This window comes from Tupaia chinensis, unplaced genomic scaffold, assembly GCF_000334495.1.
Source record: "Tupaia chinensis unplaced genomic scaffold, TupChi_1.0 Scaffold000249_1, whole genome shotgun sequence".
Lineage (NCBI taxonomy): Eukaryota > Metazoa > Chordata > Mammalia > Scandentia > Tupaiidae > Tupaia > Tupaia belangeri.
The window spans coordinates 1,253,999-1,268,589 of NW_006159728.1; the positions used below are offsets into that span (position 1 = coordinate 1,253,999).

Consider the following 14,591-nt stretch of genomic DNA (forward strand, 5'->3'; position numbering starts at 1 on the left):
CTACACACGAGGGGCCTTTTGTCTAGTGCTGAGACGACCCTATCAGCAGGTCACTCGAACCCAGCGTGATGAGTACAGGGACAGTTGGCACCGTGGAAACAAAGAGCAGGGACATCTACACGAATCTGGAGGGATGTCTAGAAAGGCGTGGTTTTCTTGAAGTGATGCCTCAGACTGCGAAGACTCGAGGGCAGGAACTGCGACACCGTCTTCACTGCCCAGTGCTGTGCTGGCCCTCGGAGGCTGACAGTGCACGCTCACAGGTCACTGGATGAAAAGACCCATGTAAGGGAGGGGGAGCAGGAAGCGCCTGGTGGGTGCCGAGGGCCAGAATGACTGCTGGCCACACGGCGGGTGGGCACTGCTGGGGGGAGTGTGTCTGAAAAGGGAAGGGGCCAGAGCACCAAAAGCCTTGGGCACACGTGAAAGCACTCGGGCTGTTGTTCCTGGCTGCTGGGAAACCACAGGAAAGATCTGCATTTATAGGAGGCTCATTTGACAGGATGAGGAACAGGCCAGCTGAGACAGGGCTGAATGCAGAGACTGGTAACAAAGGCGCTGGATGATGATTTAACGCATAATTTGGAAGACCCCTCTCTCTCCCGGTGCTTTTCTCCCCATCCTTTCTCCCTACACCTGGTTCCAGAGACACAAGGGCCCAGTGGAGAGGACCTGTAGTCACTACTGTAGGAATTCTTCCCCAACATGTGCCCCAGAAGCCAAGATCCCACGGGCAGAGCTGAGGCCTTCCATGCAGGGCAGGCGTGGTTTGGCGAATGGTCCCCTGCCTTGGTAGGCACTGGTATCTTGGCTTCTCATTAAATATGAGAAGAAAAATAAGAAATCTTCTCTCATTTAAATCATTAGGCTGAATCCCAGTAGTACATAGCAGTCATCCAAAAAAATTAACCGGAATAACTTTCATCTCTGTGTGAACCTTGGACAAAGAAAATATTCCTGGGACCAGCAGGTGGCGTGGCGGTTAAGGTGCTGGACACTCCCATGTGGCCGACCACGGTTCAAGTCCTGGACCTGGTGGCTAGCTTTCCCACTTTCTCGCTTTCTCTCTATCTCGCTCTGGTCAAATTAAAATAAATAAATGAATAAATTAAAAAATTAAGAAAAGAGTATTATAAAAAAAAAAGTATTCCTGAGATTTCAGAGCAAAGGTCCTTTCTGGGAAGTGATGTTAACTGGGTGTTAAGCCGAGATGCACAGCCAAGTACAGGAGAGCGATGTCCGTGTCGTGTACACGGCATTCTGGCTCTTTCCAATCCTGACTACACAGTGTGGAGTGGTCCTGGAAGGGCCAGCTATGGGCAGTGGCTCTCACAGCTGGACTATTTCTAGGCAGAGATGACCTCGAGAGTCCCAAACCCCTCACCACAAAACCAATTAACCAACTTACTATAGTAACCATGACCGTGGGCTGCCCTGGACTCTACTGACTCGGGGAGCCGGATCTCACATGGCTGACCATGGTTTGAATCCTGACAGGTGACTTGCCCCCAATCCTAACAGGATGGAGAAATGGAGGAGAAGGGGTTGTGGCATGACCACATCCCACTGAGGGATACTTTCTCCCTTTCTGTGTATCTCTCTTTGGTGAGGGCATGTACCTGACAATTAAAAAAAAAGGATGGTGTATGTGTTTGTGTATGTATTTCATGACTGGAGTTAGGAAGGTGGAAATCATGGAAAAACCTTTAGTGTTAAATGACAGGCACAACCTCAGTTGCAACCTGAGAACCATCACCAAACACAAACATTCTGCAAAATAAAAATGTCAGGGCTGGGGACCAGCAGGTGGTGTGGTGGTTAAGGCACTGGACACTCCCACATGGCCATCTAAGGTTCGAGTCCTGGACCTGGTGACTTGCTTTCTCACTTTCCCTCTCTCTCTCTCTCTCTGTGTGTGTGTGTGTGTGTGTGTGTGTGTGTGTGTGTGTGGTCAAATTAAAATAAATGAATGTTAAAATAAATTAAGTTAAACCTATTTTTTAAAAAAAGTGTCAGGGCCAGGCAAGGTGAGGAAGCCATGAACTAATAGAGATCGGAGGGGACAAAGATATGTAACAGCCAATGGGATATAGGATCCTGGAGTGGACACTGAAATGGAATAAATGCCTTCAGGAAAAAACTGGCGAACCCCAAATATACAAAGCCCACAGTGTAGTCAATAGCTTTGAACCAACATGAATTTCTTCATCCTGGTCTCTGCACCTGCTCGTGAAAGATGCTAGTATTGGGGGAGGGATATAGAGGAACTCCTCGTACTATCTTGGCAACTGTTCTGTAAGTCTGATTTCAAAATAAAGAAGACAGAAAAATGATCTACCAGAGTCTGGCTGGGTCAACTTACTGTTGCTTTGTCCTGCCGCGAATGATTTCTAGGTTCTCGAAAGCATGTAGGTCAGTCCTGTTTCCAGGCCATGCCTGGATCAGCAAGAACCCTGCAAGGCAGAGGGGAGGCTCAGGCACGCACTACTCAGAAGTTTCTTTTCTGTATGAGACCTCGTTTTGGATTTTCACAAGACCATGACACGGACAGTAAATGTGAAAATGTGATTTGAGTCTTTTTTATCATTTTTGCAGAGTATGACCATACATGAGCGGGCTCAAACCAAGGCTGCCTCTGTGGCACCCTGCCTCCTTTGCCATCACCCCACTCCCACCCTACATGCAGGCTGCCCCATCATGCTGTGGCCTGGATACCCTTGCTGGCTTCCATAGTGACTGCTCTGAACAGGCTCCCCCTCTGGTTACAGTTGACGATCATTGGGCGGCTCTTCCACTCAAGGAGTTTTACATACTCTCCTTATTTAATTCCAATCCTGCCAACAGCTTTGCTTTTAGGTCTAATTATTTCCCCTTAGAGATGAAAAAAAGTGGAGTTCAGGGGGTTATTAAGGATCCACGGCCAGCCAGTGGCCAGGCAGGGGTTTGGAGCCTACATTACAAGGCTACAGAGCCCATGCTGGGACCTCGCCTCCTCATCCTTCCCTCCCTCTAGGCACTAAAGTTACTGCATTGGTAAGATGGCCCATCTGGGCTGAAAAAACTGGGGTTACACATGTTTACCCAAAGTTGGGAATGGCCCCAGCCTTTGCTTAACATGTTCATTGTGGGTGCAGGAAAAATTGCAGTTCTGGAAAGGATCAAAGAATGAGTCACTAATAGTAGAATTCCAGAATAAATATTTTATGCAAAGAAGACAATTTGTCTAAAAGTCCTCTTCCTACAACACCGATTTCTCATTTACATTCATAGGTTATACCAGTACAAACCTGTTATTTCCTTTACGGTTTTTAGAATGTCCAGTTCCTTCGGATCCAGAGGAGGAGTGCGTGTGAAGGAGTCGCTGAAACAAATACCAGAACGATGACTGAGTACCGATCTTGACCAGTGAAAAGGCAGGCGTCAGTTTTCTCTGGTTTAGCCTGTTACTTACCCCTTAAATGCGACCGGCAGGATGTGCAGATCTCCGCTGATGGAGGTGCAGTTTTTGAAGTGTTTGATATTTGTAGCATTTATGGAAAGCGTATCTTTGAATTCACCAATTCCTATTCCGTTACACACTGTTAAGGTAAAGAGAGATGTTTGTTCGTCTGCACTGGTTGAATCAAGAATAGCTGGGGGTCCAGGGAGAGGGAGCAGGGAAGGAACTCCGGCCAGCGGCATGGTGGCCGCCATGCCAGCCTTTATTCATTCAGCAAACCCTGAGGGAGCAACTACTAGCTACCAGGAGCCATGGCAGGCTTGGGTCACAGTGGTGGGAGGAGATGCCATGGCCATCATGGGGCTCACTGCCCTCGCACTCTTCCCTCCCTGCTCCCCAACAGAGGCCAGGGTCTGACTCCTGAGTGACTTTCTTCCGCTCCTTTCTCTCCAGGGCAGGAAGGCCACCTCTGCAGCCAGGGTGGCCTCTGCACACGGCTCGAATCAGTGCTTGTCCCTGGCTGCACTAACTGGAGTTGCAGTTCCAGCTTCTACTTGAAAGAAACAATACCGTTGTATGTTTAGAGGAGTGAGATGTGCTCCTTTGGAGACTGAGTAAGAGTCCAACTTTGTGATCAGAAAAGCCTGGCCACACAGCGTACGCTGCCTACCTTTGCGACAAGGCCCTTCGCACTTTTTGCACTTGCGGACGCCATCTTCCTCCATCTCGTAGCTGTCAGGTCCGCAGGCGCGGACGCACGAGCCGTGATCTGTCACCACGTAGTTACCTGAAGAAAAGACAGCGAGAGGGAGGTGGTGACAGCGGCACCAGGTGTTTCTGGGCCTCACTCAAACACCCCTCTAAAGGGGCTGGTGAAGAGGGTCCAGATGCTTTGGCTCTATTTACTTTAATGACAAAGAGTGGAAGGTTGCAAACAGGAAAAGAATCAGGCTCAAGAGTTTAATCACTTTCTGGACTGGAATATGGAGAAATACAGACTTCATCACAGGGAGAAGCCGTGTGTGTGCTCACCGTGTCTAAAGCACTGTTCTCAAGCTACTTCTTTTCTGCAGGATCTATCTTTCCCTGTCCCTACAGTTAAAGCTGGAATATTTATTAAAACAATAGGAATCAGGCCAGCCCATGGCATGGCATTTAAGGTGACTGGATCCCACATGGCCAACTGCTCAGTTCAAGCCCCAGACCCGGCGGCTAGGGGAACCTGCCAGGTGCGAGTGCAAGCATGTCCCAGATCCCGAGAAGTGAATGAGGGAGAAGAGAATGCAGTGTGACCCTCCCCCCTGGGAGGTGCTTTCTCACTGTCTCACTCTTTATCCTCCTGTCTTTCTGGCGAGTGCTCACACACTATAGCAAAAATTACAAAAAAGGAAGAAAGAGAGAGAAAATGTGAATGTGACTTAGACTAGTTTTTCACTCAAGGGGCTACATATGAGGCTGCATTTAATTCTTGTGTCTGACTGGCTTTGCCTTTGCACGATTCTTTTCGATGTGGCCACACTACCCTTCCTGGGTGTGAAGGGCCACCTTGGTCTGCATCCGAGCCCCATGCCTCGGTCCTTTTCTCGACCTCCCATCTTCCTTAAGGTAATTTAAAAAAATTATTTTTTTATTTATTTGTTTATTTTTACATTTTCCCACAAACATTTACTTTACATATCAAAAAATTTTAACTCACACTCCATAGTTCTTGACAGTTAATAACTTTCAAAATTTCAAAATACTGAATTTTAAAGATAATGTTCAAAATATTTCTTACAATTTTGTTTAATTTTGTTTGTGACTCTATAACAACAGAAACAGTATGGTTTTAAATATTTTTGAGAAAATACTTACATGTCAGGTACTCAAATTATTGAAAACCAAATGCCCAGCACACTAGTCACACATAAACCTTCTCAATTCAGCCCTGCCCAAGTATTCTGTGATAGACCATCTGCTAGCAAAGATCTGTCTCTTTTTCTTCTTTCAAAGTCTTTCTCAAAATAATCCTCTGGTGTGGTTGTAATTCTCTGGTGTGGTTGCTCTTTTGCAGTCTCTACTGATTACAATGCTAGGCTGGAAAAGTCCAGGTTATTTAATGTTATAAATTCTTTCATATATCTTCTCTAATCCTCTCTGCCAGGCAGAACTATTTATGGTACCAGACCATCTTTCTAAGAGCTTCTGTTGGCTTACTTGAGATCCACCTTAGCTCCATAGTTTTCTGAGTAATATTCAGATATGACATTCCAGTCAAAGCCCTGTCCAATATTGAGTATTTCCGATTTCTGAATCAGTGCACCAAGCATTATCGAACTTACGCAAATAACCCTTCTGTCACAAAATAAGAACATTCCCAAATATTTTCCAATTCCAGAGGGGTCAGGAAGGAAGAAAGGTGTATGTTTCTATTTAAAGAAACTAACAAGAAAAATATTTTAACAAATTGCTGAACCTATCAACAACTGAAAAGAAAGTAAACTGTTTAAATTGGGAAAACAAAGCATAGTAAAAAAAAAATCAGTAGTGTTTTACTCAAAAGCCATAAAATTCTATTTCGCCAGTTCAGCTTATGTTCAAACTCTCTTCTGTTGAATATGCAGTGTTACTGTGGTCCAATCTTTCCATTTAAATCCTGGAAGTTAACATTCTACATTGTTACTGATACTTCTTGTCCCTAGCAATAAATTGTTTGTTTTCTTGGTTGTCTTTTGTTCTGTGTGTGTGTTCTCTTATTTCTGTATGTATCTTTAGTTTTACTGGTTGAGCACTCCTTTCAGAACTTCTTGAAGAGTGGGTCTGCTACTGGCAAATTCTTTCAAGTCTTGTTTATCTGAGAATGTTTTTATTCTTTCTTTCCATATGAAAGATAATCTTGCTGGGTATAGTATTTTTGGTTGAAACTGTTTTTCACTCAACACCTTGAATATATTTTCCCATTCTTTCCTTGCTCACATTGTTTCTGATGAAAGGTCTGAGGATAGCCTGATGGGATAACTTTTATAAGTAACCTGACACTTCTCTCTTGCCAATTTTGGTGTCTTTGTCTATAGTTTTGACCAGTCTGGCTATGATGTGCCTTGGAGAAGATCTTCTTGGGTTGATTCTATTAGGGGTCCTTTGTATTTCTTGGGTCTGGATACTTGAATGACTCTTTCGATTTGGAAAGATTTCTTCCAAGATTTCGTGGACTAGATTATCAGTGCCCTTATTAGTTTCCTCACCTTCTGGAATACCAATTATCTGGATGTTTTGGCACTTAATGCTGTCTAGTATTTCTTATATAGTATTCTCATTTTTTGGGGGTTATTGTCTCAGTTTTTTTGGTTGTTTTTTCTAGCTTAGAGTTTTTGCCTTCTATATCCGAGATTCGATTTTCTGCATGGACTAATCTGCTTTTAATACTTTCGAGGGATGTCTTGATTTCTTGGAGGGCAGCCTTCATCTCTAATAGCTCCATTTGATTCTTTTTCATGGTGTGTATTTCCTCTTTCAGATCATGAAAGAACTTCAACACCTCCTGGAACTCCTCTCTATTCTCCTGCATCTCCTGCGTTCATTGTCTCTCGACCCTTGCATCTCAGTTAGTTTTGTCACTATGAATATTCGGAAGTCTTTATCAGACATTTCCAAGAATTCTACTGTACTGTCTGTAGATGACGAGGTATTGTTCTTTTCCCTTAGGGGAGAGATATTTTCTTGGTTTCTCATGTTTCTTTTGCCTCTGCAGTTGTTTCTGGTCATTCTGTGACAAAATCTCTCCTCCATAGTGCTTAGCAATGTGGTATCAACAGAAAGATTAGGAGTTAAGAATTATAGAAAGAAATTTCTTTGTTAAAGCAGGATGTTCAATAAATGTTCAGGATTTCAATGAATCTAATAGGATTCAGATGCTTGGCAACAATGTACTTAGCCCTATCTAGACATTAAGTGTGTGGAGAGTGAAGCTTGGAGTAAGAAAGTAAGGTTAAAAAAATAAGCAAAAAAGAAAAAAAATAGAAAATTACTACCAAAAAATAGTAAAAATGAAGCATGCTGCGTGAACACGCCAGGACACACCACCAGGACACACCTCAGCTTTAACATGGCTTCTGAAACTAACAAATGAAAGAAAAGGCCCGAGCTGAGGAGAGGTGCTTAAAAAAATTTAAAAAGAAAGAAAAAAAAGTTAAAAAATTTAAAGGGAGGTAGAGTGTGAGACAGTCAGAAAGGGAGAGAGAGCATATGACAGCCAGCCAGCCAGAGACAGAAGACGGAGGTCGCCCTACCTTGTCTGAATATTTTGGGGGCCTAGGATATGGGTTTAGAGCATGGCTTCCCTGAACACGCCAGGACATACCTCAGTTTTAAAATGGCTTCTTGTCTGAATATTTTGGGAGTCTCCCTTAAGGTAATTTATCTGTGTTAATATTAACTTCTATACTATTTGTAGGAGCTTTATGGGTTCCTGTTTTGGGTCCCTCAAATAGTCCTCAAATACTTACTGGATATTTGTATTTTTTCTTCTGTGAACTGTCTGCTATTGTTATTTTAGGCTCTATATATCTTTCTACGGATTTAAATGCTCTCTATGAAATGTCTCTCAACGATTATATCTGTGTTATAATTGTGGCAAAGATTTCTTTATCTTAGCTTGCCATGTACTTTATATACTTTACAATAGCTTTTTATTCTGTTGGTGTAGGGAGGCTTAGGCTACTCCACTGAACTTATCAGCAGGGACTCTGCTGTACGGGAGGAGGGGCTGTTCCAGCCCTCAAGAACCAGCCCCCTGTTCCTGCAGTTCCAGAGACAGGAGGAGCAACAGGATGAGGGAGACATAAGGTAGAAGGCAGGAGAGCTGCTTCCCCAGTGGGCTGACACTGTTCTGCCCTCACCGATCCAGGAGTGAGATGGAAGGGTCAATAGGGGGCCTACGGTAGGAGAAGCGCAGCAGGTTGGGTGGTGGGCCCTGCTGATGAGCTCAGACCAAGCTGCCTCGGCCTCCCTATTGCTTCTTCTGTTTCTGGGCTGAAGGAACGGGGTGGTGGTCCTTGAAAGCTAGAGCAGCACCACCTCCCCCATTCCTCACCAACAGCAGATAAAACACAAGAGATCACAGAAATGTCAGAGAAAGAATTCAGAATATTCACTGTAATAAAACTCAATGAGATGCAAGGGAAAACAGACAACCAATTCCAGGAGATGAGGAAATCCTTCCATGACTTGAAGGTCCTCCTTATGGCTCCATATGGTGATAGCCACACTGAAAAAGAATCAAACAACTTCTGGAGATAAAGATTATGATGCAGGAAATCAAAACCTCTGTCAAAAGTATCAATGGCAGATTAGACCATATGGAAGAAAGAATCTCTGATCTTGAAGACAGAAGCTCCAATTTAATCCAAGCAATCAAAAAAAAAATAGAAGAATAACCATTAGAAATCAGGACAATATATAGGAAATCCTAGGCACCATTAAATGGCCAAATAGCTGCATAATAGGTATTCCAGAAAGTGAAGAGACAGGTAAAGGTATAGAAAAATCTCTTCCATGATTTATTAAATGAGAACTTTCCAAATTTAGAGAGGCGTGCAGACATCCAACCCAGGAACTACAGAGGACACCAAATAGATATAACATAATAAGTTCCTCTCCAAGGCACATTATAGCCAAATTAGTAAAAACGCTAAAAATGGCAAGAGAAAAATGCCAAGTTACTTACCAAGATTACCCCACTAAACTAAAATTGGACCTCTCAACAATCCAGGCAAGGAAAGAAGGGGAAGACATATTTAAAACTCTGAGAAAAACAGTTTCAGCCAAGAGTACTATACTAGGCAAAATTATCCTTTAAATGGGAAGGAGAAATAAAATCATTCCCAGATAAACGAATGCTGAAAGAATTAGCCAAAACTAAACCAATAGTTCAGGAAATACTTAAGAGAATACTACATCAGGAAAACTAAAGAGAAGTAAATAGAAGTAAGAGAACACAAAACAAGTAGAAAAAAAGGGTAAGCCTATACATATAGATAAAAGAAAACATTGAATGTTGGGATTAAATTTCCCAACAAAACAGTTAAAAGTTCAGATTCAACTTTTTTTTTTTTAAAGGTGTTTGGGATTTTGATCATGCATGTACACACTCCTGGAGTGAGGTTTAAGCTACCAGGTCTGGTACTTGAACCATGGTTGACTACATAGGAGCCCAGTGACATAACCATTATGCCATCTGCTGGTCCCTTCTTTTTTTAGAGAGACTTTTGCTATAGGGTGCATGCACTCACTGAAGACACAGATAGAGAGAAAAAGAGAAAAGTGAGAAATCACCCCACCCCCACCAGGGGACGGCCACACCACAATCCCTTCTCCTCCATTCTGCTCTTGGGATTTTAGGCATGCATACACATATGCCTGGCATGAGTTTCGAGTCACAATTTTTGGGACTTGAACTGTGGTCAGCCAAGTAGGAGTCCAGAACCTTTACCACTATGCCACCTGCTGGCTTCAGGTGAATATGTTTACAGCCTCGATTTATTACACACTGTATGCATGCTTTTAAAGACCATCTTGTACCCTAAACCATAAAGTACAATAAAAATATTATTAAAGCTTATTCAATTGGTATGTTATTTATTTATTTTTATTATTTATTTTATAAATGTTCATGTACACAAATCTGGTCAGGTAATATCTCCCTCTCATAGCTGTTCTTCTAAGACTTTTTCTTCACTTACCTTTCTCGAAGTCAAGATTGGTTTCTTTTTTTTTTTTTAAAGAATTATTTTATTTAACTTTATTTATTATTATTATTATTATTTTCTAGTTTGATCAGAGAGAGACAGAGAGAGAGAGAGGAAGCGAGAAAGCAAGCCACCAGGTCTGAGACTTGAACTGTGGTTGGCCATGTGGGAGTCCAGCGCCTTTAACGACCATGCCACTTGCCGGCCCCCAAGATTGGTTTCTAAAGCTCTTTTGTCAACTTTTCACTTTCTTTTTCTTTTTTTTTTTTTGCTTTTAAATGATCAGAGAGCCTGTGTACTCATCAGAGAGAGATGAAACCCCAAGTGGGGTGCGGTCATGCTGTAATCCCTTCTCCTCCATGTCTCTGTCCTGGGGGGATTCTGGGCATGCACACGTGCACACGCATGACACCGGGGCCAGGTTTTGGACTGTGGTTGGCCATGTGGGATCCAGCTCCCTTAAGCACTAGCCCACAGGATGCCCCCACTTTATCTGTTAGGAAATAATTTATGATGCCATTTCCCAGAATTCTGTAGCTGTAAATACAAATAAAACCCAAATCCAAATAATTAAGAAAACAAAAGTAAAAAATCAAATTTCTGCAATACTCCCAAGAGGCACAACCCTCTCCAGAATTTTAAACACTCAGCAACACAGGTTTTCTGCCACCCTCTCTACCTTAGAGCTGTTAAATGTTTGTGTGGCACAAGGGCTAACCAGTGAGTGGCCCAGCGGACCCTGGGTTGGTGCCTTTGGCCCTAGAGTACCACAGCGGCCCTCAGTTACCGGGCTGAGCGATGCTGTCGTTCCCATGAACCGATTCAGATGCCGTGTCCTGTGAGCAGAGCGGCCCCATCACCTGAGGCAGCCAGGCCTCTCCTCAGCAGTGAGCAGACCCCTCATCTCTGCACACAGACAGGCACACGGTCACTTGCTGACAGCGGGGCAAACACAGCAACCCAGTGACCCCCTGACATGGGATTCCAACAGAAGACCTAGTGGGCCACGGATGCCTGACAGTCAAAGGGTCCCGGGGCATGGACTCACGGGGGCATTTCTTCACACAGGTGGCACCAAAGCTGTACTTCCCCTCGGAGTTGACGTCCATCTGGTACGTGGTAGGGTTGTATAGCATGAGCGGGGGACACGTGTCCTTGCACGTGGCTTCATCTCGGAACTTGCGGCAGACCTGTCACAGGAGGGACCACACGCCTGGTTAAGGTGGCGGGCACACTCGGTGCCCCAAGTGAAAACGCAGGTTACAGAGTTCAGTTAAGCCTAGAGAGCACTCTCCACACTAGAGAGAACTTTCTCCTAAAGGTAGTTTTTCTTGAATATTCTGGGCTGGCTGTCATAATTATGGAGTGTGAGGAGAGAAAATACACCCATCTATTGATTTACAGATGTCAAATGGCTTCGCACCTTAGAGTGGTAACTAGGGAGTGAAATTATTATTATTATTTATTTTTACATTTTTTTGGAGAGGGTTTTGCTATACGGTGTGTGCGCTTGCCAGAATGACAGAGAGAGATAGAGAGACAGAAAGGGAGAAATCACCCCCCAAGGGGGATGGCCACACCACAATCCCTTTTCCTCCATTCTCCTCTCAAGATCTTGGGCATGCACACACACGTGCCTGGTGTGAGTTTAAGCCACTGGGTCTGGGACTCGAACCGTGGTCAGCTACATGGCAGTCCAGCGACATAGTCATTATGCCAACTGCTGGAATTATTTTTAAACTCAATTCCATCTGGTGGGGTGAGGACCTCCAAGATAACTCCTGACTGCAGCCTCCAGGTGGGAGGTACAGCCGCGGTGCTGGGGCAAGGCTTTTGCCAGAGCTTTCTGCAATCATGGGGTCAGAAGTGAGCACTTCAAGGCCTCTCGGAGGCAGAAGCGCAGCTCTGAGGTCATCAGTCGGGAGATGCGAATGTGGCCCCAGCCCGTCATGCCTCCCTAGGTCTGTGTAGCTCTAGATCGGTCTCTCAGGGGACCTTACAGTACAACTCTCTGGGTTTGTGCTAACGCTAAGGGGAACGGTACAGTGTGATGCTGCAGCCGTCGCTACGACAGACCTTCGTGACAAACAACTCGTGTTTTGTACCTGGTGCTTGTTCCACGCCCGGTTCCCGGTGACGAGTGCTGTGTGCACTATGCCACCCAGACCACCTCCTTAGCCATCATTGTCAGGTGAGAAAACAGATACAGGGAGGTCATGTCATTTGCCCAAGGTCACACAGCACCTGCTCAAGGCAGGATAATAAAAGGTGCTTTGTCACCAGGCCAAGAGCAACGCCGGTCTGCTCCTCAAGTGTTCCCTGTCACCGCTTCCGCAGGAAGCCCTCGGCCACGGGTAGGGTGGGGTGGGGAGTTGCAGCACGGTGGCTGTGGTGGACTCCACAGAAGCCATCTTACCAGGCAGTCGCTCTCACGGGGCCCGGTGCAGCCGGCAGCACACTGGTTGTGACAGCAGTCACTGGGGGACTTGCCGCGGCAGCGCCCCGAACACTGCTGGGCACAGATGACTTTGGTCACTGAAAGGGAACAGAGACGCCGTGAGCTGCACATCACCCCAGGGGGATGCACAGATACTTCCTGGGGATGTCGCGCAACCCTCGCAGACAACCAGGGAGAACAAGCGAGGGGAGGAAAGGACGATTTGGAGAATCTGTGGCTCGTGGAAGTTCCCACTCACTCACGTTCAGACAAATTAAATCATATAATCGCCTTTCCTCGTTGCACCTTCTCTCCCTATTAATTTTTGCTCACTTAAGAAGACTGAGTAGATCAAGTCTAGACTTTTAGTCCAGCTACAGATTAGCTGCTGGTTGGAAGTCACTTTCTGGGCTATAGGAAAACACACACAGGTATTCGTGTTGGGAGCCGGGGCCAGCCCACAGTCACACCTAAGGAGAGATGGTCAGCGTTTCAGCTGACAAGTCCCCAAATTCCATGGCCACTGAGAGTCTGAGCCAGACAACCATGCAGGTAAATTAACCTTCTACCCTAATGTAGGATTCATGCAGAAAAACCATCTTGAGGAACTTTCGTGGGGACCAGTGAGAGGGTGGGAAGGGACAGGAAGCAGAAGTCTGGCGGCTGATGTGAACACAGACGCGTCTTCAGTTTCCAAGAAAATGTGCTCAACATATTGCTGCAAGAGAAGACTGGTGTCGGGTGGCTGACTTTCACTTATTTACAATAGGCCGAAGTGCCAAAAATAGCCCACGCTGGATTAACCGCATGCAGGGAGATTTGCAAGACTGTCATTCACGGAAATGCTGACATCTGGCCTTGTAAGCTGAGCTTTCTGGCGTCTTCAATGGAAAACAAATCCAATCACCTAAGCGAAAGAGCGAGGGTGGCCCTGACGCAGGCGCACAGGGACCTGCTGGGGACCTGCTGGGGACCTGCTCACTGGGGACCTGCTCGCTGACTTACGCTTCTGGCAGTTTTCTTCGCCTGCACCCCAGCAGCTTCCATTAGGACAGCCCGGATTGCACTTCTGGCCTGAAATCACAGAAGAAATCAGTAAATTCCTGTCTTGGCAACAGGGACCAAGAAGCTGATGACACACTACCCGAGGCCCTGAGCTACGTAATGTGACAGAAATGAGGAACGGTTTCTGATTCCTTAGCTCCACTGTTTCTTTGGCTGAAAGGTGTGCAGGGTGATTTAGAAGACCCCCACGATAAGAGGTGGGAGCCATGCGCTGCTTTGACGCTCATTTCAGCTGTGGAAACTGAGGCAAAAAGTAATCACTGACTGTCACCAGCCATGTGGATGGGGATTCAAATGAACTCAAAGCCCCAGATTTCCAGTTGGCTTATTCGCTGGTGGAATTTTCTAGCCACGATTGCATTATGATGTCTAATCTGGCCAGGCCTCTGGTGTGTGCCCACTACATCCTTAGAGCATCTGTTCCTGAGGGATGGGGTGGGCCAGTCATCCTGAGGTAGTGAGGGCCAAGAGGAAATCAGGCCTATGAAGTGAAACCCCTAGACTTCAAATCAGAGGGCGGCATCAAGGGATGCACACAGGCTGGAAATGTTAATAGTGTGTATCGTGTGGACGGTTTTCTAAACCCTTAGCTACTGATTTGCAATCTACTGTCTGGAAATATGTGCAACTGATCAATCAATTTTTGCAGTTTTAATACTGAGTCAATTACAGATTATAGCTACAAAGGTTTTTTAATCTCATTAGTGGCATGTTTTGGTTTTTCAGCCTTGAGAAATCTAAAGATGGAAATCTTATGTCTATATAGAAAGAACAGGTTGGCCACCATGTTTGCTAAGAGACTGGTCCTGCTGCCCCAGCCCCAGGGGTCCAGGCTGTAGGTCACAGCTGCAAGGTATTGAAGCCACATTTAACCAATATCTTATTTTGGGGTATATCATTTGTTCTCAAAACTTATTATAAATAA

At 45.2% G+C, this 14,591-nt stretch overlaps 1 protein-coding gene across 1 annotated transcript in view; it reads right to left on the reverse strand.

Moving 5' to 3' along the window:
• Nucleotides 1–14,591, reverse strand: part of EGFR (epidermal growth factor receptor) — a 145,176-nt gene that overhangs the window by 48,102 nt on the left and 82,483 nt on the right. The window contains exons 6-12 of the mRNA XM_006148918.2: nt 13,607–13,675; nt 12,581–12,699; nt 11,213–11,354; nt 4,110–4,226; nt 3,452–3,578; nt 3,288–3,361; nt 2,363–2,453 (exon numbers count right to left, since the gene is read on the reverse strand). Coding sequence (XP_006148980.1) covers nt 2,363–2,453; nt 3,288–3,361; nt 3,452–3,578; nt 4,110–4,226; nt 11,213–11,354; nt 12,581–12,699; nt 13,607–13,675 — 739 coding nt within the window. The remainder of the gene's footprint in view (nt 1–2,362; nt 2,454–3,287; nt 3,362–3,451; nt 3,579–4,109; nt 4,227–11,212; nt 11,355–12,580; nt 12,700–13,606; nt 13,676–14,591) is intronic.